This window comes from Chiloscyllium plagiosum, unplaced genomic scaffold, assembly GCF_037043375.1.
Source record: "Chiloscyllium plagiosum isolate Xiang-an unplaced genomic scaffold, Cpla_swu_hap1 HiC_scaffold_32, whole genome shotgun sequence".
NCBI classification, from domain to species: domain Eukaryota; kingdom Metazoa; phylum Chordata; class Chondrichthyes; order Orectolobiformes; family Hemiscylliidae; genus Chiloscyllium; species Chiloscyllium plagiosum.
In genome coordinates, this window is record NW_028270170.1 from 39,160,910 (window position 1) to 39,186,023 (window position 25,114).

A 25,114-nucleotide genomic window follows, 5' to 3' on the forward strand; every position below is an offset into this window, starting at 1 on the left:
GTGGCAAATCTGTGATAGGTTACACAAATAAAAAGTAACTTTTGTATTTGCTTGTTGCTTGCCCAGGATTTTAAATGTTAAAGGCAGTGAATCTGTCCACATGAATTGTAGACACGTCCCTCATCCAACTTGGGGAAAGCTTCACATGTTCATGTTGGATCTCATTCCCTTTCTGTTTGGTTATTGATTTGCAGTTGTGATGACCAACTAAGCTGACCAAAGTTTGGCTGAAAGCAGATAAAGTTTCTTTTTCTTCTTTAGTCCTATTTTTGTTTTTCATAGCAAGTGAATCCTTCACATTATGGAAGAGCAAGGTTCTTTTCTAATTGTAAAAATACGTACTAATCAGAATTTTCTAACAGTACTGGCAGGTGAATGCCCCGCAAAGTGGTGTTAGTTTGATCTAAGTCAAGGAATAAGTAACCAGTTAATAACCTGCCCATTACTCCTCAGTAACCAGAAATGTGATAATGTTTTTTGGCAATTCATTGAATATATGAAGTTGTGAGGATTCTTGATTGAGATTATGAACTTTGATTGTTTGTTGGCTTTTTAAGGCCATCAATTTATCAACTCTAATGAATAGCTGTTTCTAGATGGTTCTAGTTCTGGGGATATCTAACTAAGCAGCCAGTTTTGAAAGATCACAAAATAAAGCAGCACGTGCAATCTCGGTTTTCAAATTGGCGTTTACCCATGACGGTGAATAATTCTCCCATTTCTTCCTTTGCTCCATAGCTTGTGTTCAGTTTTAATGACAAACTTTTTGGATTACTGGTGAAAGATATTGAAGCTATGGACCCCAGCATTCTGAAGGGAGAGCAAGCTTCTGGCAAACGACAGAAGGTAAGGGTTTAACATTAATTTTCAACTATGTTTGGTACGAAAACCATGTTTGTAAAATGTGCTAAAAATGGACATGACACAAGAAGCCCTAAATAGGTCAGACCACATCTACGATTTATTAAGGACATGGACGCTAGAGCAAACCTTTGTTTGATTTTTGACCCATGACTCTGCAATAACTTGGCTTTTCATTTCATGAATGTAGCTTGACCAGAATGTTTCTGGGATTTTCTGCTTTGTTTTCAGATCTCCATCATAGGCAATCTTTTGTAAATTTTGCCTTGAGTTTTGGTTTTTGGAAGATTCTCCATAAGAGGTTAAACTAATTAGCCTTTCATGTTTCACTGCATTATGCACAGAGTTTCAATGTCGACACCTCAAAGGGAGTATTCCAGTATCAATGGCAGGCAGTAATTATGGATGCAAGACTTATGAAAGAGAGTTTCTTTAAATTGTTCCCTGGGATATGGGCATCAGTGGCAAGACTAACATCTGTTGCCCAACCCTGGTTGGTCTTGAGATGGCAATAGTGGTAAGCAGCTTCTTGAACTGCTGCAGTCCGGAAATACTGTAAAGCATTTCTGTACAGTTTGATTAGTATATTGTAATTTTACCATCACCATTAAGAGTCTACCCACTTCCTCCTGGCATTGAATGCTGTAACCACTAAAATATTCCAGCAGTGGCATCCCATGTGCCATTGAAGAAGGATGTTGCTGGACATAAATGTGGTGTAAATATTGATTGCTACTTAATAGCCTAATCATAAATATTTTCTGGTTCTTATTGGTTGTTGGCACAAACTATTTTGTTATTGGAGAGAAATTGCAAATGAAGTGGAAGACTGAAGGAGATGAAAGCGGTGAAACTATATAGGTCTGTCACATCATCCCAAGAAGCATTTACAATAGTGGTTTGGGCCTGAGATGATTGGTTTCTGAAAGTAACATTTTTCATGCTAAATGTGATTCCAGTGACAAAAAAGATTCCTTATGCCCCATTGAGTTCAGTTAGCAGCACTCCTTGAGAGAGGCTGACACTCTCAGCTCCAAGTTCTTCTGCCCGTGTTTGCACTGTAACTGTGCTGAGACTGGAGCAGAATGGTGAGTGACAATGAGTAAATTATTGGCAATCGATTGCGTTACTTTTGAATCTTAGATATAGTCAGGATGTGGGTCGCTGTGGGTAGTAGTTTGTCAGAGCATAAGACATAGAATCAGAAATTAGGCAAATTCAGCCCATCAAATCTGCTCCGCCATTCAATCATGGTTGATAAGTTTCTCAACCCCATTCTCCCACTTTCTTCTCGTAACCCTTGATCCTCTTGATACTTGAGAATCTATCTATCTCAATCTTGAGTATACTCGATGACCTGGCCTCTGCAGCCTTCAGTGGCAGTGAATTCCATAGATTCACCACTCTGTGGCTGAAGAAGTTTCTCCTTATCTCTGGTCTAAAAGGTCTTCCCCTTACTGTAAACCTGTGCCCTTGGATCCTCATTTCTCCTACCAATGGAAACATCTTCCCAACATCCACTCTGTAAATGCCATTCGGTATTCTATTAGATTTAATTAGACCCCCCCCCCCCCCCCCCCATCCTTCAAAACACTGTTGAATATAGGCCCAGCGTCCTCAAACATTCCTCATATGTTAAGCTTTTCATTCCTGGGACCATTCTCGTGAACCTCCTCTGAACGCACTCCAAGGTCAGAACATCCTTCCTGAGGTATGGGGGCCAAAACCCCACATAATACTCCAAATATGGTCTGACCAGGGCCTTATAGATCCTCAGAAGTACATCCCTGCTTTTATATTCAAGCCCTATCAAAATAAATGCCATCATTACATTTGCTTTCCTAACTACTGACTCAACCTGTAAGTTTACCTTGAGAAATTCCTGTCCTATAACTACCAACTCTTTGCACTTCAAACTTATGAATTTTCTCCCCACTTAGAAAATAGACCTTGCCTCTATTCTTCCTACAAAAGTCATGATTTGGATGTGTCGGTGTTAGACTGAATGTACAAAGTTAAAAATCACGCAACACCAGGTTATAGTCCGGCACGTTTATTTGGAAGTCTAAGCATTCAGAGCACTGCTCCTTCAAGCGGTGGTTGTGGATGAAAGAGCAGCGCTCCGAAAGCTCGTGTTTCCACATAAACCTGTTTGATTATAACCTGGTGTTGTGTGATTCCTCAATTTCTTTGCCCACTTCTTTCTGCCGTTTTTTTTGCCCACTCTCCTAACCTGTCCAAATCCTTCTGCAGTCTCCCCCCCCGCCTCAATTCTATGTGTCCAGCCACCTATCTTTGTATCATTTGCAAACTTAGCCAGAATGCCCTCAGTTTTTTCATCTTGGTTTTTACTGTATAAAGTGAAAAGGTGTGGTCCCAACACTGAACATTGCGTAACACCACTTGTCGCCATTTGTAATCCTGAGAAAGGACCAATTTATCCTCACTGTCTGCTTTGTGACCAACTGCCAGGCTTCCATCCATGCTAGCACCTTACCTCTAACACCATGGGCCCTTATCTTACTCAGTAGCCTCCTGTGTGGCACTTTGTCAAAGACCTTCTTGAAGTTCAGGTAGATAAAATCCATTGGCTCTCCTTCGTCTAACCTGTTTGTTACTTCCTCAAAGAATTCCAGCAGATTTAGCAGGCATGACCTCCCCTCGATGAAATCATGATGACTTTGGAGTATTTTAACCATACATTTTCAACTATTCACAAATCTCATCCTTAACAATGGATTCCAGGATCTTGCCCACCATCGTGGTTCGGCTAACTCCCCACCTACGTTCGTGACACCACCCACGCCCTCCACCTCCTCCAGGATTTCCGCTTCCCCGGTCCCCAACGCCTCATCTTCACCATGGACATCCAGTCCCTGTACACCTCCATCCCCCATCACGAAGGACTCAAAGCACTCCGCTTCTTCCTTTCCCGCCGTACCACCCAGTACCCTTCCACCGACACCCTCCTTCGACTGACCGAACTGGTCCTCACCCTGAACAACTTTTCTTTCCAATCCTCCCACTTTCTCCAAACAAAAGGAGTAGCCATGGGCACCCGCATGGGCCCCAGCTATGCCTGCCTCTTCGTAGGGTATGTGGAACAATCCATCTTCCGCAACTACACTGGCCCCACCCCCCATCTTTTTCTTCGCTACATTGATGACTGTATCGGCGCTACCTCGTGCTCCCACGAGGAGGTTGAACAGTTCATCCACTACACCAACACCTTCCACCCCGACCTCAAATTCACCTGGACAGTCTCGGACTCCTCCCTCCCCTTCCTAGACCTTTCTGTTTCTATCTCAGGCGACCGAATCAACACGGACATCTACTACAAACCTACCGACTCCCACAGCTACCTGGACTACACCTCCTCCCATCCTGCCCCCTGTAAAAACGCCATCCCATTCTCCCAATTCCTTCGTCTCCGCCGCATCTGCTCCCAGGAGGACCAGTTCAAAATACGTACAACACAGATGGCCTCCTTCTTCAAGGACCGCAATTTCCCCCCCGACGTGGTCGACGGTGCCCTCCACCGCATCTCCTCCACTTCCCGCTCCTCCGCCCTTGAGCCCCGCCCCTCCAACCGCCACCAGGACAGAACCCCACTGGTCCTCACCTACCACCCCACCAATCTCCATGTACAGCGCATCATCCGCCGTCACTTCCGCCACCTCCAAACAGACCCCAGCACCAAGGATATATTTCCCTCCCCTCCCCTATCAGCTTTCCGTAGAGACCACTCCCTCCGCGACTCCCTTGTCAGATCCACACCCCCCACCGACCCAACCACCACTCCCGGCACCTTCCCTTGCAACCGCAGGAGGTGCAACACTTGCGCCCACACCTCCCCCCTCACTTCTCTCCAAGGCCCCAAGGGAAACTTCCATATCCGCCACAGATTCACCTGCACCTCCACCCACATCATCTACTGCATCCGCTGCAGCCGGTGTGGCCTCCTCTATATTGGGGAGACAGGCCGCCTACTTGCGGAGCGATTCAGGGAGCACCTCTGGGCCACCCGGACGAACCAACCCAACCAACCTGTGGCACAGCATTTCAACTCCCCCTCCCACTCCACCGAGGATATGCAGGTCATTGGACTCATCCACCGCCAAACCACAATAACCCGACGGTCGGAGGAGGAGCGTCTTATCTTCCGACTGGGAACCCTCCAACCGCAGGGGATGAACTTGGACTTCACCAGTTTCTTCATCCCCCCTCCCCCCACCTTGTCTCAGCCGGATCCCTCCAGCCCGGCACCGCCTTCCTGACCTGCAGTCTTCTTCTTGACCTCTCCGCCTCCACCCTACTCCGACCTATCACCCTCACCTTGACCTCTTTCCACCTATCACATTTCCAACTCCCCTCCTCCAAGTCCCTCCTCCCTACCTTTTATCTTCTCCTGCTGAACACTCTCTGCTCATTCCTGAAGAAGGGCCTGTGCCCGAAACGTCGAATCTCCTGTTCCCTGGATGCTGCCTGACCTGCTGTGCTGTTCCAGCAATAAAGTTTCAACTGTAATTTTCCAGCTTTTGCCTTGGTCCTTTTTAAAATGGGTGTCAATTTTCTAGTCATCTGGGACCCTCCTGATTCTAGCGATTTCTTAAAGATCACCACTAATGCCTCCACTATCTCTGGAGTGTGTGGCCCATTTGATCTTGGTGATTTATCCATCTTCAGGCCATTCAGTTTTTCTAGCATCTTCTCCTTGGTGATGGCCACTATACTCAGGTCTGCCCCTTCACACTCTTGAAGTTTTGAGATATTACTGGTATGTTCCACAGTGAAGACTGATGTGAAGTAATTATTCAGTTCCCTAGCTATTTCCTTGTTCCCCACTATGATCTCACCAGCATCATTTTCCCATGGCCCAAATTCCACTTTTGCCTCTCTTTCACCCTTTTATATATCTAAAGAAACTCTTAGTCTTCCTTTATATTACTGGCTAGCTTAACCTCATATTTAATCTTCTCCCTCCTTATTTCTTTTCTTTTGTTGCCCTCTGGCCTTTGTAAGCTTCCCAATCCTCTGGTTTCCCACTGCCCTTTGCCTCATTATATGCTAAGGGAATATGAGCTAGGAGCTAGGAGCTAAATTAGCACAACCAAAAAGGTAATAATCTCTGGATTACTACCTGAACCACAAACTACTTGGTGCAGGGTCAATAAGATTAAGCATGTGAATGCGTGGCTCAAAAGATTGGTATGGGAGAAATGGGTTTGAATTCATGGGATATTGGCACTTGTACTGGGGACGAAGGGACCTTCTCCAGTGGGATGGTCTTCATCTGAACTGTGCCAGAACCAGAGTCTGAGTGAATCCCTTAATTAGGCCTGTGGACAGGGCTTTAAATTAACTGAAGGGGGTGGGTTCAGTGATAGGAGAAATTAGAAAACTCGAGCTAAATGAGGAGATAGGAGTGCTGTTTTCCTCTTATGCTATCCCTGACTTCCCTCATCAGACATGGTTGTCTCTTACTCCCTGTATCATGCTTCTTTTTCTTTGGGATGAATCTCTGCAGTGTCTCCTGGCTTTCTCCCAGAAACCCCTGCCATTGCTGTTCCACTGTTTTCCTGTCAGGGTCCTCTCCCAATCAGTTCTACCCAGCTTCTCCCTCATTGTCTCTGTAGTTGTCTTTATTCAGCTGTAATACGTTACCTCTGATTCTGTCTTCTCCCTCTCAAATTGCAGAGTTAGTTGAATCGTATTATGATCACTGCCTCCTAAGGAGCTTAAGGTGAAGAAACCCTTATCAGGTCTGCCTCATTGCAAAGCACTCAATGCAGTATTGCCTGTTCCATAATGGGCTCCACCACAAGCTGCTCCAAAAAACCCATCTCGAACATTTCACTAATTCCTTTTTTTTTGCAATCCAACCTGATTTTCCCAGTCCACCTGCATATTCACATCCCCATGATCATTGTAACTTTGCCTTTCCTACACATCTTTTCTATCTCCAGGTGTATCTTGCATTTCAGCTCCTGACTACTGTTTGGAGGTCTGTACATAACTCCAACTATGGATTTTCAACCTTTGTGGTTCCTTAATTCTGCCCACACAGATTCTATACCAACTGACCCTACTTTGCTTTTTACCATTGATTTTAGATTAGATTACTTAGAGATTACTTAGTGTGGAAACAGGCCCTTCAGCCCAACAAGTCCACACCAACCCGCCGAAGCGCAACCCACCCCTACATTTACCCCTTCACCTAACTCTACGGGCAATTTAGCATGGCCAATTCACCTGACCTGCACATCTTTGGACAGTGGAAGGAAACCGGAGCACCCGGAGGAAACCCACACAGACACAGGGAGAACGTGCAAACTCCAATCACCTAATGAAGGAGCGTCGCTCCGAAAGCTAGAGTGCTTCCAATTAAACCTGTTGGACCATAACCTGGTGTTGTGATTTTTAACTTTGTACACCCCAGTCCAACACCGGCATCTCCAGCCCATTCAGGAGAGATGTTAGGAAGCACTTGTACATATGAAGGGTGCTAGATAGTGCGGACTGCAGATGCTGGAGATCAGAGTTGAGAATGTGGTGCTGGAAAAGCACAGCAGGTCAAGGAGCAGGCGAATAGGCACAAGCCCTTCACCAGGAAAGGTGGTAATGTTTGGAACTCTCCACAAATAGCAATGATGCTAGTTCAGTTCATTTTAAATCAGTGATTTAAATCAAAATTATGTGGTTCATTTTAAATCTGAGATTTTTTTTAAGCAAAGGTATTAAGGGATGTAGGTAAATGATGGGTATGTGGAGTTATACCATGATCTCACGTGACCTTGATGTCAAAGACCGTCATTGTACTGAAGACATGCTTCTTGGAAGGATCTGTACAAGTGTTCCTATGATTTTGTTATAAATGAGCATGTGCTCATAGGAGAGTAAATGAATTGTCCTGTTTTTGTGGGCAGGACAAAAATGGGCAATTTTCTACATTGCTGACGAGCTGCCATTGTTGTAACTTGCTGGAACTGCTTGGCAAGAGGGACTGCCATTTCTGGCGCACAGCCCTTCACTATAGCGAGGATGATCTTGGTATTCCAAGCCTGTGCTGTGTCCTGTGTGGTCAGCTATTTCTTGATATCGGGCAGAACAAATTTAATTAACTGAAGACCTGAAGAGGAGGCATACAGAGAAAATCAACCATACTCTGCTTCTGACTGACGTTGGTTCTGAATGCATCAACCTCATTGGTTGCTCTCATATTGAGCTCTGGTCTAATTGAGCATGGAGATGTGCTTGGAACATCCTTGACTTGTTGGTTGCATAATTCCATGAATTCCACTGTTAGTATACTGCAAAATACTGAAAGAAGGCAGTGCAAAGTGCACATAACAAATATTGGTATAATTGTACTCTTGCCAATTTGAATGGAGCTATGGCCTTTCTTGGCAGTGGTAGGAAACATCAGAGGGAAGAGTCATGCCTGGGTAGAACTCGGCTTTCTGTTTGCTATTTCCAGATGAGTGGGTGGGAGTGCTTCGGTAGCAGCAGAAAGAATGAGAGATGGGCATACTTTTAATTCTCATTTAATCTACTGCAGATATTGAGCTAGGCAGCCTAAGGAAGATGGATTTAAATCAATGGAAAAATTGCTAATACTTGTGGTGATATTTTTAGGCTGCATTTCTGTTACAAGATGGCTCTGAGATCCAACTAATATTTGTGTTATTTTATTAATCCAGATCGAACTTGGCCTGGCCATAGCCAATTCCCAGGTTATATTTGAAAAGTCTGATAGTTCATCACTAAATCTCATTGGTGAGTATATGTGAACCTTGTGATTCAATTTTTGTCAGCACCTCAAGTATTAGATGCCCTCAACCAGCACCTACACTCCTGTGGCTAATCCTTGCACAAATACATGGTGTGTTTCAACAGTAAAGGTATTCCCACTGCCTTCAGATTTTAAAATGTATTGTGCAAGAATACCTAAGTTTGCACAATGTAGTTAATTAAATTTCTCAACAGCTGATGTGTTACTCTCATAGTCAGTTGCAAAGACTTGTCATAATGAGCTCCATCTTTGTAATCTGGGCTGATTTGAAGGAACATGTATTCATGGACCTATTAGTTTCTCTCTCTCCTTTCCCTTGCACATGTTTTTGCACGTATTCTAGAGGATCTGAGCTTTTCCTAATTGCAGTGCCCCCTCATCCGCCACCTTCCCAAAAATCTCGGTGCATTTTTCTTCCCAAATGTTACCTTACCTTCACTTCCTTGAAAAACTGCTAAGGCTAGGTCAGTTGAAAATTTCAGAGCTAAGATTAATAAATTGTTATTGGAGTACGATGTAAGGAATATGAAAGCAAGATGATGAGTGAGTTAATTAACAGGTCAGTTATGATCTAATTGCTTGAAGGAATAGTCTCAAGTTACTGAATGGCATATGCTCATGTGTTCTGCAAGTCATCCCTGCCCATTTATGAAAATCCACTATTCAATTCGAGCGACATCCATGAATGTAGGTAAAACAGTGCATTGAGATCACTTGTAATTTTTTTTCTTGAGCAGTATTCACTGTGCAAGTCTGTTGATTCATGAACATGATTGCATATGAAAAGTCAGTGGTTGGGAAGTTTAGTGGAGATCAGCTGTGGCTTGTTGGAGCAGGTTGAACTTTGTCACTTTATTTTTCTTGAGTAAGCCTATTTATGCAACAGCTGTTGATAACTGAGGTTTGTGTAGTGTGAAATGTAATTTTTCATGAGTTTAATAATTGTAGGATGGGAGTGACCCCTCTCCTTGTAAATTCTCGGTGTATTGCTGCAGCTGCTGTTCATTCACTCATATCATGGTGCTACTATCAGATTTGTGGCTGCTTCCACAAAATTCACCTTCTAAGAAAGGCGGATTTGTGGAGCATGTCAATGGGTGCTTAACTTCGATAATTGTCACGACTGTATGAAGTTGCTACTGTGTTCCCCATGACATGCCCTATCTGCTGAATAGCACATTTTGAACTAACATGGTGAGAATGATCCTTGTTAAACAGGTTCAAGAAAGCTAAGGAGATCTGTGCAATGAAACTTCACAATTTGGGCCACATTTCAAATCCCTGATGCTGAGATACAAACAATGCTGCACATTTTCCCAGCAGTGTCCCTTGCACAGATCAATGGCAATCTTAAATTCTTTAAATTAAAATGCCTTAAATTCAACAATGAAGAGGCCAGTACTTGATTTGGGGATTTTTATTCACTTAATATGTAGTAACTGCTCTGTGGAGTCTCATGCAATGTACACATGAGTTTTCCATCTGTTGAAATGATATTTGGTAGACAAATATCAAAATCATTGTCTTGAAGTTTCTGGCCTAAGTACAATCGCAAGTAATATTTGGTATAGATTGTCTCTTTTGCAAATTATAAGCTTGACCGTCACCTGTGTCAGCCTTTTTATATGCAAAGAGTATCTGTAGCTTTTAAGTAGTTGCATTTTCCACTTTTGTTTTGACTATGAACAATTTGCCCCTTCTCCCAGACTTCATTTTGTTCCATTCTCAAAGACATTGAATCCAACATGGCTGTAGTCTTCTGGATGTCTGCATGGTTTTTCACACATGTCTGGACTCCTGAATGTTGGTGGTCTTTTTGATCATGGAGAATGTTGCATCCAAGGCTGATCCTGTCTTCATGATACATCTGACTGAATTCACTTTTCAGTGGAGTTACTATATAGTGACATGAATGGAAAATGTGAATGAATGATTTTTGTCCACTCCCTAGCCCTGGGCTACCGAGTCATATTGCAGTATCTTGGCACTTTCTGAGCTTGAGATGAGTTAATTTATCACAGGCCCATGGTAGAAACTTGAGGCATACTAAATTGAATGGCTCAGTTTCAGATTGACTATTTGGTGAGCTTTGAGTTTAAAAAAAAAATACATGGACTGTATTCACTGGTCAGAGGGGCAGAAATCAGAGAACTAAAAACTTAAGAGAAATGGTAAAGGACCTAAGCAAGAGTTAGGAGAATTTTCTTTTCACATAGTAAGTTCATGATCTGGATTTAACTACTTGAAAAGGTGTTGGAAGCAGATTTGATAGTAATTTTCAGAGAAATTGGATATAAACTTCAAAGAAAAATTAATAGGTAAGAATGAAGATGAGGGATTAATTGAATACATTTCAACGACTGGGCACAGACATGATGGCCTCCTATGAAGTAGCTAACTTGGACTTAATTTGTATCTTTGTTATTTTGTGATTGCTTTCTTTGTGTAAAATGTATCGAAACAATGAATGTTCACTGAAAGCATGACAACAAGTGTTGAAATTTGCTGTGTTTTTGGAATACTTTTTTCAAAATGTAATTCAAAAGAATGTGGGTGATGTCATTTAATGCCTGTGTCTTGTTGCCATACAAAAGTGTAATGACTGAGTGGCTTACTAGACCATTTACGTTGGAATGGCAACTTTCAATTCACTGAATGGCATTGGCTTTTATGACAATTTTGGTTTTTACTGGTACCAGCTTTTCATTTTTTAAAATGTCTTTTTTAAAAAAAAACTGATTTCAATCTCTGAAAATACCATTGTCGGCTTTATATTTGCAATCTGGGGATTATTGGTCCAGGTGTGTGGATTGCTAACTATCCAACATGGGATCAAATTTGTATAAATCAAATTGCGTGCATAAATGCTAAGAAAGTCAAGTATAGCTTTGTTCTTTAGTCTTTTAATTAATGGGTTATTTCGAAATGTTTTAGTGAAGCTTTAAGTCACAAAAACAGTCACGCAAATTGAAATGGGTGGCCTGATCAAATACAATGGTTGTAATTGTGTTGCAATCCTGTGCATAACCATTAGATGGCGACAGATTTATGTTTGAGTAAGTCATGGCTTTTTGCATTCTTTTTTTAAAAGGTAAATCTAAAACCAAACAAGGAAGACAGTCCATCATTAACCCAGACTGGAACTTTGAGAAAATGGGAATTGGTGGCCTTGACAAAGAGTTTTCCGATATTTTTCGCCGAGCATTTGCTTCAAGAGTGTTTCCTGTAGATCTTGTGGAACAGATGGGTGAGTGCTGCACATAGTAATCCACAAACACCAGAAAGGCATGTTGATTTAAACATTTGCTAGACTTAATACATTTTTCATAAATTCATCTTTCTTGATCCAGGTATTCATTGCTCCATCAGATCCACCTCTAACCCCACCACCCCCAATATTAGTTTGACTTGTTAATTTCTTTCTTGATCATACAACTTGTTGTTATGAGGTCTCTTGTTAGGTGCAAGGTAATGATTGAGTTGCTGTCTTCTCTGGCCCCTTTCAAAGTATCTCTGATAGATTAGTGGGTGGTGCTGTTTCAGTGAAATGAACTGATGGCTCTGTTGTTCTTGTCATCCTCCTCCTTTTCCTGTTCACAAAATATTTTCTGAAGCTGGTCAACTTTGAGCTCTTGTTTTCAAATGAAATTTGATAGAACCTCAATCTTTACTGATGTGCAGTGCCCAGGAATGTGACACACCACCTCTGAAGTAACTGCTGTTGAATGCTACATTCCTTACTTTGTTTTTCTCCTTTATAAACAAAAATCTAAGATATAGCCTTGTAAAAGGAAACCTTTCCATTCATCTAATTGCCCAAATTTCTCCTGTGAAGTGTTCATTGATCTTAATTTGGGCTATCAGCATTCTGAGCCAATTTTAGACAGTCAGCCTCTGATTAGTGCACCGGGAGTGGTTTAAAACACAGGGAATGCCACTTAGTTGCAATCTGGATAAGCAGATCATTTTAAGGTAGTTATGCCATTTTGTGGGCTAAGTAGAGAGTAAGTATTTTCTCTGGTGGGGGAGCTTTAGAACTGGGAGCCTTATTGCATCAAATGGCCTGTTTTGTGCTGTACATTGTGAGTAAGAAATATTGGATAGTAAACAGCCAAGGCATCGATGAGTTTTTTAAAAAAAAGCCCTACGCCAAATGTAACTTCTGAGTCAGAGATGTACAGCATGGAAACAGCAACCTGTCCATGCCGACCAGGTATCCCAACCCAATCTAGTCCCACCTGCCAGCACCCGGCCCATATCCCTCCAAACCCTTCCTATTCATATACTCATCCGAATGCCTCTCAAATGTTGCAATTGTACCAGCCTCCACCACATCCTCTGGCAGCTCATTCCATACACGTACCACCCTCTGCGTGAAAAGGTTGCCCCTTAGGTCTCTTTTATATCTTTCCCCTCTCACGCTAAACCTATGCCCTCTAGTTCTGGACTCCCCCACCCCAGGGAAAAGACTTTGTCTGTTTATCCTATCCATGCCCCTCATAATTTTGTAAACCTCTATAAGGTCCAAATGAGACTTCACTGTTTACAAGTTCAGCCAGTTCTCACAAGGAAAAGGTCAATCAAATGTTCACCAGTTTAACATTGTTGATTTCTTTTTTGTTTGTGTGTTTGCGGAGAGGAGGGAGTTGGGGAGAGCAGGGGGAGGAGGAGTGGATGGGACAGTTGGTGGTGATTGAATTAGATTGCTACTTTTTCTGCACTCTCTTTCACTTTCTATCCTTCCTGAAAGGTCTGATTCCTCTGCTGCGTTGTGGTCAGATTGCACAGGTCACACACCTGTTTTAGTGGGTGAGGCTCTCCTCAGTGAGGATTAGTAGCATCTGACAGCAAACCTCCCAGGTCCAAGCAGCGATCACCAGCGCACCTGGCTTATCACCTGAACTTCGAAGTTCCCAACAGCTTGTTGTACAGAAGTAAAAGATGAAATGGTAACCTTTAATGTGCCAGCCTCGAAAGGCCATCTAAATTCTGATAACATTTAATTTAGCACAAAGCTTAACTTTCCAGCACTATGGGGTAATTTCTGGAATTGGCTGTCAAACATTAATATGATTTCATTATTAGGACTAGTTTGACATATCCTGAGTGTGCTGTCAGCATTTTCTGGCCTGGCTCCAGGTTCGTGACTGTCTATGCAGCTGTGTACTCATTTCATTAGCAGTAAAAGGGGTATGTGTGTGTATGAGTGTTTCCAAAAATGTCGTTTAATTTTGTTTTAGCCCCTCCCTTTGTCCAAATCTGCTCATTCTCACTGACTTAGAGTATATTTCCAAGACCTCATACTTATGCTTAACATAATTTAAATACTAAGTCTCTTTTAATTAGTTCATGTGCAAATATATTTATTTAATATGCTGTATGCCAATAGAATAGTAAAGTTGAGGGATTTATTGTAATCTTTTAAATCCTGGTCTATAACTTTGCACTACATCACATAATGCAACAGGATTGACATTTGTTTGGCTATCTGGGGAAATTCCCTTTTTCTTAGGAATAAAGCATGCACCTAAGTATTCATGATTTGAAGTGCATTTTTGTTCTCTTTTTTTCGTTTTATAGACAAAGTCTCCTTCACTTCTCCCTTCTTACTCTGTGAATGTCCTAACTCTTGCAGGGGGTGCAGTTTTTAATCCATTAATCACTGCTGTACATAGGAGTGATGTCTGCATGTTTTCCAGATTAGATGACTGTGTAAAGGTCCAATGCTGTCCCTGCAGATGCCCATTGCTGGCAAGTGTCATTGGATATCGGATACTGAAGCCACTGCTATGCTCATTCAACTCTGTCCACCCCTCCCAGCCCCATCCCCATCCCCATCCCCGAATAAAAGAACAAAGTCAGCCTTGTAACAACAATGGCTTTAATACAAACGTAGAGGCTGGCTTTGTGTCCTAGCAGAGCGCTTTAGGGAACATCTCCGGGACACCCGCACCAATCAACCGCACCGCCCCATGGCCCAACATTTGAACTCCCCCTCCCACTCTGCCGAGGACATGGAGGTCCTGGGCCTCCTTCACCGCCGCTCCCTCACTACCAGACGCCTGGAGGAAGAACGCCTCATCTTCCTCCTCGGAACACTTCAACCCCAGGGCATCAATGTGGACTTCAACAGTTTCCTCATTTCCCCTTACCCCACCTCACCCTAGTTCCAATCTTTCAGCTCAGCACTGTCCTCATGACTTGTCCGGACTTGTCCTACCTGCCTATCTCCTTTTCCACCTATCCACTCCACCCTCTCCTCCCTGACCTATCACCTTCATCTCCTCCCCCACTCACCCATTGTACTCTATGCTACTTTCTCCCCACCCTCACCCTCCTCTAGCTTATCTCTCCACGCTTCAGGCTCACTGCCTTTATTCCTGATGAAGGACTTTTGCCCGAAACGTCGATTTCGAAGCTCCTTGGATGCTGCCTGAACTGCTGTGCTCTTCCAGCACCACTAATCCAGAATTTGTGTCAGGGTGTCAACTGTAGTTTCTAGCTTGTCGCCTTGGCCTGCATTGCTTAGCATAACAAAGGGTGGTGTTTTTTTACACGTAGAGGTATTGAAGAGCTGATTAAAATCTTTGCTCAGTTGCAAGAGTGTTCATCTCTAAACAACTTAGTCACAAGGTAAAGATAAATGGGCTTCTGTGATCAGTTAAATATTCTTTAATTCTGCCTATATTCATCTTCAGTTCAACAAAAACTTATTTATTGGGTACAATTTAGATGAAGTGATGATTGAAGAATTATTATCCAAGATGAGTAAAAATGAAATGCCCTGAAAAGATTTGTACATGGCAGTAGCAGATTCAGATACCATGTATCAGGGCCCAGTGGAGATCAGCATTTGTAAAGATTCAATAAATGGGCTTCCAGCTTGTTTAAAAGTGAAATAGCAAATCTGATAGGATTATAGAGTGAGAAGCAGAATTAACATTTGCATTGAATGTGACTTTTCTTCTTCATTGAAGACCTAGCTTCAGTTCAGAAGAAGCCTTATTTGACTTGAAACTTTGATCCTGTATCTCTGGTCACAGATGCTGCCAGAGCTCCTACATTTTTCCAGCACTTTGTTGTTAGTCCAGCTTTCTTGTGTTGTCAGGTTTTAGCAGATAAAGGCCATATTTTGTCATTGCTGTCTGAGTCGTCTGATACTTTGGTTCTAGAGATTGAAGCATCTTTTGTCGACCTCCATACATTTTGTGATGGGAAGAAGACCAAGTAAATGAGGGTTGTCAAGGTGCTGTCTTTTGGTTGATTCATCAAACTAAGGCCCCATGTTCCCCTGCCGATCAATGTTAAAAGCACCATGTTGATATTTAGAAGACCCTGTTTTCTGGGCAGTGTCACTGAAACCAGCTGCCAAATCATTATTACTGTTTATGGAATCATGCTGTTCACAAATTGACAACCCAGTTGCAAAACTCATACTTTGAAAATGCTCCATTGGCTGTGAAGGACTTCTAAGTATCCCGAGGTTTTGAAAGGAAGTGCAAATCTGTTTTGTTTTCTTTCCTTCCCTATGCCTACATTTTACAGTGCCCCATGTTTGTTTCTCAGTTCCTCTCTCGTTATTCCAGATTCTTCAAATTTTATATGTAAAACTGGAAGTAAAAAATCAGCTAAACTTTCTGTTCATGATCACTCATTTTAACACTGGAAAGATTGAATCAGGATCTCTGGTCCTATTCACTGTAGTTTTGGCTATGAAACACACTATAGTAGAATGGTCTGTCAGATTTCATCAGTTAAACTACCAACTGTTTTCTGAGAAAGTGTTGCACAATAAGACATAGGGAGTCAATTTGGAGGGAGAAAATTAAACTTGATGCTTTATGCAACAGAGTATACGATCTTTCTCAGTTGTTGGGTGACTAGGTGAGAGAAGTTTCCAAGATTTAAGAAGATTGTAGGTTGTAGGTTTACTCTGGATGTAGGTTTACTCACTGAGCTGGAAGGTTCCAATGAAATTGAGTTGCCAATACTTCAAACTAATTAACACCAGTTAGCCAAAAACAAATGTATAATAATTCTTTCAAAATTTTTGTTCATGCTTTCATCGAGAGAAACTTTGTCAGCGCCTTTATATAGGAATAGCCTGCTGTCAAATTAGCATTAATTACTCAAGTACCTGGCATATTTCTTGTCAGCTGATACATTTTTCAGTACCTTGGCAAATTGTCAATATTAGTCAGCCATGGCATTCGAAGTGTTGAAGTGGCAGTTGTTTTTAGTGTCGAGTTTCGATATAATCTTTATAAATTGATTAATTAGCAGCGCTCTGCATTCTCCTGTTAACCATTGAACTAACATGGAGAGTTTTTTTAGTAGCTCTCCTTCCACGCACAACAGTTAGAAGAAATTCTGTTGCATTACTATGCTTACCAGATTACTGTCATGGTGCATCAATTAACCTAGATGCAGTGGCATTGTTAGTGTCTGAGTAATATTTGTCTTGCCATAATCCCAAGTAATTACCCCAAAACATCTTGTAGAGTTAAACTGACCTGTGCAGCTCCACAATAGCCCACGTTTCTCGTTGAGCCCCTGCTAAATTAAACCTTGGGATAAGTATTGTAAAATGCTGGGAATGTAAACTGGTTCCACCTTCAGTCCTATTCTAATATTGCTGACAACCTAGGTTTTGGAAGAGACTCTGTGAAATGATTAGTATTATGGATCAAATATGCTGCTGCTAACTCAAAGCTGCACCATTCAACTTGCTTTAACTTATTAGGAGTGCACTAAGAAAAACTTGCATCTGCAAGAAGCTTTTCGTGACCCAGGATGAAGCCCGAAAATGTTTCAGTCCATTAAATACCTCTGAATTGCAGTTACGGTTGTAATGTGGTAGTCAGTTTGTGTGCAGCAAAGATCCCCCACACACAATAAGTAAGGTGGGAGCAGGAGTAAGCTAATTCAGCTCCTCAAGCCTGCTCCACCATTCAAGATTATGGTTGATTTATCTCTGTGCTAAATTCTTGTTTTGTGCTAACTCATCATAACCCTCAGCTCTCAAATATTTCAAAAACAAATCTACCACCCATTAGAATACTTTCATTGGTTTAGCCTCCACAACTGTCAAGGATTGAGAATTTCAGACATTCACTATCCTCTGGAAAATAAAACTTCCTTTTCATCTCAGTTTTAAATGATTGTCCCTTATTCTGTAACTGTTTCCTAGTTTGAGATTCTGTCACGTGTGGAAACATCTTCATCATCTTAACATATACACTGTGAAGTCAGAATTCTGTATGTTTCAATAAGATCACCACTCATTCTTCTGAACTAAAATGAATAAAGTCAAAGCCTGTTTTACCATTCTTATAAATCAACCCCTTCAGCCCAGTGAATCTGCACGCAATGCTAATATATTCTTTCTTAAATGAGGACTAAAACTGTACACTGCGCTCCAGGTGCAGCTTCACTAACACCCTGTACATTTATAGCAAGACTTGCTTATTTTCAAACTCTGGCCCTTAGCAATAAAGACCAAAGTTCTATTTACCTTTTTAATTTCTTTCTGCACCTGTGTGCTAATGTTTTGATTTCATGCAAAAGAAACCCCAAATCCCTCTGTGCTTCACTTTTAGAGTTTGTCCGTTTTATCTAGTAGTTCATCTTTTGATTCTTCTGACCTAAAAGCAAGACCTCACACTTTTCCAATTTAAACTCTACCTGCCAAGACTTTTTCCCCTTTCCTCAACCTATATATGTCCTCTTGCACATTCCTTATGTCCTTAGTACAGCATATCCCTACCTATTTTTATATTGTCAGCAAATTTGGGTGTACAACCATGTAATCTGGAGGATCTGCTTCTAGTGATTTTGATTAATCTTAACCACAACAATATGGAGATCTCCCTTGCTGGCCTAGTGATCCATGATCTGCGTTATGATTCAGTATCTATTTATTTAGCTTAATTGGTTCTTTTTTTGTCCCCCCAAGCCATTGTAGTTGCATACAGGTACCTAACTTGGTTCACATAGACCGCCCCTAGGCATGATGGAGGCTACTCTTTCACTCGCTGTCCGTTTTCCCTTCTCTAATTGGTCATCTCCATTAATGAAGTACAAGTAACTGTTGAGAAAACAAGATTGTTTCTCTACCAATGGTTGTGCAGCCTTCATGCAAGAAAAATGATATAAAATACACTTGGATCAGTGCTGTGCCTTTCTAAGATTTGGATAACTTTTCCATTCTTGAAAATGGTTATTGTCAGCACCTTTAACATATGTTTAAAATTGACAGCAGAAAACAAAAGCCACCAATCCCACTCAGCAGCACATATACACCCAAACTCACACACATCTAATACAACTTTCCCATGCTTTGTTTCTTTGGCATCACAACTAATCTTAAACGCGTACTAAGATTCTGGGCTTAGTTTATATTTCTATTTGACATGCTAACTTGAGAACAGGTAATTTAATAGCTTGTAAGCATAAAATTTTAAGCTATATCATAAAGAGAAGTGAGGTGCAATGTAGCTGCAGCCAGCTACAGTGGAGTCAAGGAAAATGTGGACATGCAGCAATTGTAGAAGCAGAGAGAGCTCAGGTTTGTGAGATATGAAAATCAAAAAGAACTTCAAAATCAAGGCATGCTATCTCCCAGTTAAGCAGTACATTAGTGAGTACAAGATGGCCAGTGCTAACAATGAAAACTAGACCAATGTGTTGAATAGCTCCAAGAATTGAAAGCATTGGGAAAGCAAAGAATTAGTCTATTCTGTTTGAAGGAATTTTTATGATTTTAGTACAGTGGCCACATATGCCCAATTGGTGAGTTTTAAACTTGAGAGATATCTTAGACTGGCAATTAATACTACATGAATGTGCAGTGCAGTTTCTGGAAAGCTGAATGTTCAAGTGACTAGTTTTCATTGCTGGTCTTTAAGAAATTAATTGGTGATACAGCAAGCACATAAAGCAGCCTTCTAGAATTGAAAGTTTAATCAAGCTTCTGTTGTTATTAATGAAAGTTAGAAATTAAATTTAATTGGGAAAGTCCACTGAAACGTTTCTGGGGAAGGTAGGATGGGGATTCAGCACGAGTTTTATGTACGATTCAGTTCTGAATTTAAGACCAGTTCTGCTTAAAGTATCATATGCATTCAAAATTCAATTAATATGTTGTCCTCATTATTCTGCAAACCATAAATTTGTGTATCTCAGTATTTCAAACCTTTCCTACCAGTGAAAACGTATTGCTGTTGAGCTCCTCCATCACTTGGATTTATTGTTGAAAACCATGATCAATTTCAAATTGTACATTGTGGTGCCATAATTGCCAATGTGGGATTGACTGTTTCACGGTGTATCGTTTAGTTGCAGTCTGTCAACATGCCTTAGCTGGGAGTTAAGCATTATTACATCTTTGAACTTCACTCATCGCCCAATCCTCCTTCATACACACTTTCCCTATATACAAAAGGGATCAGATTGCCACTTAGTGCTTAGTAATGGCTTGTGCCTGACACTAATTTGGCAGGACTGGTCTGATTTTGTTTCTTGTTCATCTCTGTGTAAAATTAGCTAGTATGACTGCAGTCGTGACTCTTATTGTGGCTAGATAGTCGTCCAGGGTTTATCCATTGTCAAGGGTTTCTGAACCTTAATTGCAGTGACTTGAAGGGGCCAGGATATTGCGGACAAGATAGAATAAAACCACTGCTGTGCTCTTCCCATAAGCCAAGATGCCCCTTTTTATTAATGGATTAAAAGCTCTGCCTTGGATAGAGTTGAACCATTTCAACCATTGTGGTCAAGTAGAGATTTTCTAACTACCAACAGTCTGGCTACAGTGATACTGTTTTAATATATGGATTAGTTTGACAATAAAATACCTTTCACAAACTAAGAATATAGATAAATTCCTTTCACCTTAAGGTGTTTTTTTTATCAACCTGTTCAAAAATGTTAGGATGCAATTCCAGAACAAGTGGGACTTGAACCCAGGCCTTCACAAGAACCCTGCTCCTAATATGTACATTTATATAAACAACTATCACAATTCAGTAAACATCAGATAGAGTACTCAGCACACTGCAACATGAATAAATGCACAGAGGTAAAAACTCATGTATAAGCTGCCAGTTTGTTTCCAGTATTCGATTTGCTAAATTTGTCTAATATATACGTTGAAACACGCTAGAAAGTTCTTGTGTCAGATTTCCCCATAAGTAAGAATGTATTAGACCATAAGACATAGGAGCAGAAATTAGGCCATTCAGCCCTTAAAGTCTGCTGATAAGATTCTCAACCCCATTCTTCTGCTTTGTTCCTGTAACCCTTGATCCCCTTGATAATCAAGAGCCTATTTATCTCTGTCTTAAATAGTCTGAATGACCTGGCCTCCATATCCTTCTATGGCAATGAATTCCACAAATTCACCACTCTCTGGCTGAAGAAGTTTCTCCTTATCTCCGTTTTCAAAGATCTTCCCTTTGTGGCTGTGCCCTTGGGTCCTAGTCTGTCCTACCAATAGAAACATCTTCCCAACATCTACTCTGTCCAGGCCATTCAGTATTCTGTATGTTTCAATTAGATCCCCCCCTTATCCTTCTAAATCCATCCAGTATAGACCCAGAGTCCTCAAGTGATCCTCCTATGTTCAGCTTTTCAATCCTGGGACCATTCTTGTTAACCTTCTCTTGACACTCTCCAAGGCCAGAGCACCCTTCTTGAGATATGGAGGCCAGAACTATGCACAGTACTCCAAATGTGGTCTGACCAGAGCCTTATGGTGCTTCAGAAGTACATCCCTGCTTTTATATTCAAGTTCCTTCAAAATAAGTTCCATCACTGCATTTGCCTTCCTAACTAAACTAGAATCCGAGAGAGTGCTGGAGGACTGGAAAATCACTAACATGAAAGCCTTGTTCAAAGAAGGAGTAATGCAAAAGAAGTAAAATTACAGACCGATTAGCCTGACCTTGGTTCTGGGTAAGATCCTGGAATCCGTTGTGAGGAATAAGACTTGTGAATACTTGGAAATGTATGGTAAAATAGGGCAAAGTTAGCATGTTTACTTGGAGAGAATGCTGGACTAGAAGTCCCAAATCTATTTCACTGAAGACTTCTGAATTTTCTCCCCATTTAGAAAATAGTCCATGCCTCTATTCTTCCTATCAAAGTGCATTACTTTTCACTTTCCCACTTTGTACTCCTTTGACCACTCTCCTCCCCTTTCCAAATCCTTTTCCAGCCTCCCCAACTCCTCAACGCTACTTGTCCCTCTACATATCTTTGTATCATCAGCAAACTTAGCCAGAATGCCCTAAGTTCCTTCATCTAGATTGTTACAGTATATAGTGAAAGGTTATGGTCCCAACATTGAGCTTTGTGGAACACCACTTATTACCGGCTGTCATCCTGAGAAGGACCCTTTTATCACCACTGTCTGCTTTCTGCCAGGCAGCCAAGCTTTGACCCACGCTAGCACTTGCCTCTGACACCATGGGCCCTAACTTTACTCAGTAGCCTCCCGTGCAGCACCTTGTCAAAGGACTTCTTGAAGTCCAAATAGGTAACATCTATTGGCTCTCCTTGGTCTAACCTGCTTGTTTCTTCCCTAAAGAATTCTAGCAGATTTGTCAGGTATGATCTCCCCTTGATGAAACCATGCTGACTTTGCCCTATTTTACCATACATTTCTAAATATTCACAAGTCTCATCCTTCGCAATGGATACCAGGATCTTGCCCACGACTGACGTTGGGCTGATCAGTCTGTAACTTTCCTTCTTTTGCCTTACTCCCTTTATGAACAAGTGTGCCACGTTAGCCATTTTCCAGTCCTCTGGGACTCTCCCTGATTTGAGTAATTCCTCAAAGATCATCACTAATGCCTCCACTATGCCTTTAGCCATCTCCCTTAGATCTCTGGGGTGTAGTTCATCTGGTGCAGCTGATTTATCCACCGTCAGGCCATTCAGTTTTTCTAATACTATCCCTGAGTATGATGGCTACCACACTCTCCTCTGCTCTCTCACTGTCTTGAATTATCAGGATATTATTCAGGTCTTCCACCATGAAGAATCATAAATGTAACTGGAAAGTGATTGAATGAGGGCAGGACAAAATAGTCAAGATAGAATGGGGCAGGAACAGGCTGAAACAATGGGTCTGTTTGGCCTGTCCTGGTTGTGGATTTTTGAAAGAAGTTCAAAGTGGGCAATGCAAGGTTGGGGGACTAAAAAGTGGGAAACTGTGGAAGAACGATCTCCAAAGGAAATGACTGTTGTGGAAACCAAAGCTTGATGTTCAGTCTGAAATCAAAACCATAAGTTTTGGAGAAGCTCAGCAGGTCTGGCAATATAAACCAGAAAGTGCTTTCTCACACCTTCCTTCATCCGACTTGTTCAGTGTAACCTTCTAGTCTTTCCTTCTCCATGCATTGACTTAATTTCCCCTTAAATGCGTTTGTGCTCTTGACTCAGCTATTCCTTGTTATAGTCAGTTCCACATTCCAAACACTAAAGTATAAAATCACACGACACTAGGTTATAATCCAACAGATTTATTTGTAAACCCCAGCTTTTGAGACCTGTTGGACTACAAACTGGTGTTGTGATTTTTAACTTTGTCCATTCCAGTCCAACACCGGCTCCTCCAAATCATGAGCAAAGTATGTTTTTCCTGAATTCCCCATTCGATTTTGCCAATGACTGTTCTTGTGACCACCGAGTCTGGTTTCCACTGTAAAAGGAAAATGCTTCTCTACATCTGATTAACCAAACAATTTTCAAGTATCTATATCCCCAGATCTCCATTCCTTGTAGTGTACGTGCCAAAATTTTCCAAGGCACATGTAGGCTAGAAGGATTCCTCTGCTGTTAGTTGATGCACGGTTTGTATTTTTGAGTTTATGGCACAGAAAACAGACCAAGCCACTAGTTTAGTTTGGTTTCAGTTCAGAAGAATCTTGGACTCCAGTTCAGAAGAATCAAGTTCGCAGTTCAGAATAACAGTTACCCTTGGGAATTTGTATATATGCATTAAAGTTGTCAGAACTGAAATGAGATTTAGGCCATCAAAATGGAAAGGGTGTTCAGGTCAGCGCAACTGGAAAGAAGTTATAAAATGGCTTCCATGGTTCAAGAAGGAGAACTGGAAAAAGTTGAGATCAGTGTGACATTTTTCTGGCCTTCTGTGTCAATAAAAGGTATTGCTAGCAAACAGTTTGCGACTTTGCTGTTTGTAAAGATCTTTCTTTACAAGATAATGAGAGCCATTGATAGCCAGAGACTATTTCCCAGAGCAGAAATGGCTAGCACGAGGGGTCATAGTTTTAAGCTGGTTGGAGGAAAGTATAGAGGGGATGTCAGAGGTGGGTTCTTTACATAGAAAGTTGAGATAGCATGGAATGCGTCGCCAGCAGCAGTTTTGGAAGCAGGGTCATTGGGGACATTTAAGAGACTGCTGGACATGCATATGGTCACAGAAATTTGAGGGTGCATACATGAGGATCAATGGTCGACACAACATCGTGGGCTGAAGGGCCTGTTCTGTGCTGTACTGTTCTCTGTTCTATATTAACTTTTTTTGTATAACAACTATGTTCTTATATTAAAGAACATTGGCAGCCTCGTGAATATCTTTAGTGACCATCATTACGATAACCACCTGGAAAACTTAAACTGTGATCTATCACACTAGTTTCACTCTGTGATCTGATGTCCTGTATTACCAAGTACTGGGATCATAACACTACATTCAAGTTCATTTGAAAGTTTGCCATTTGCAAGTCTTTCTCATTGCTGTTCTATCTCTTTGTTGTTTTTTTTTCCAGTTCATTTTGGTAACTTGCCACTGAAATGAGCTTGCTTCCAGTTTATTACTTTGATCATTTTGTTTCTATCAATCTTTTTATGAAACCTTATTGTCTTGTGATCATTGTTGACTAGGTAACATTAAGTATTGAACTCTCACTTATATTGGTTAGTTTTCCTTTTATTAAATCCAACTGTTTTGAGTTATTTCACTTAATGCCTAAAAAGAAAGTTGTGTACACATTGTATAAACTCTACTTTCTCTAGACTTTTAGAATTGAATAGGCATTGTTGAATATCAATTTGCAATAAGGGAAATTAGTTATCTTACCTATTTCACTGTTGTGAAAATTGATACACCAACTAGTTTCTTATGGTCATTTGTCCTCCAATATGTCTTTGTCTTATAGGTTGTAAACACGTGAAAGGTATTCTGCTCTATGGCCCACCAGGATGTGGGAAAACCTTAATGGCCCGGCAAATTGGGAAAATGTTGAATGCTCGAGAACCCAAGGTTGTAAATGGCCCTGAAATCCTCAACAAATATGTGGGTGAATCTGAAGCAAACATTCGTAAACTCTTTGCAGATGCAGAGGAAGAGCAGAGGCGGGTTAGTATTCGGAGTCTTGGTGAATTGTAGTTCTTAATTTTGTGCAGAAATAATAACCTGGCATTTTAAAA

At 41.3% G+C, this 25,114-nt stretch overlaps 1 protein-coding gene across 1 annotated transcript in view; it reads left to right on the plus strand.

The window, feature by feature from the left end:
- Positions 1-25,114, plus strand: part of LOC122540015 (vesicle-fusing ATPase) — a 283,493-nt gene that overhangs the window by 67,944 nt on the left and 190,435 nt on the right. Inside the window, exons 6-9 of the mRNA XM_043675302.2 lie at positions 739-846; positions 8,562-8,637; positions 11,745-11,900; positions 24,844-25,043. Coding sequence (XP_043531237.1) covers positions 739-846; positions 8,562-8,637; positions 11,745-11,900; positions 24,844-25,043 — 540 coding nt within the window. The remainder of the gene's footprint in view (positions 1-738; positions 847-8,561; positions 8,638-11,744; positions 11,901-24,843; positions 25,044-25,114) is intronic.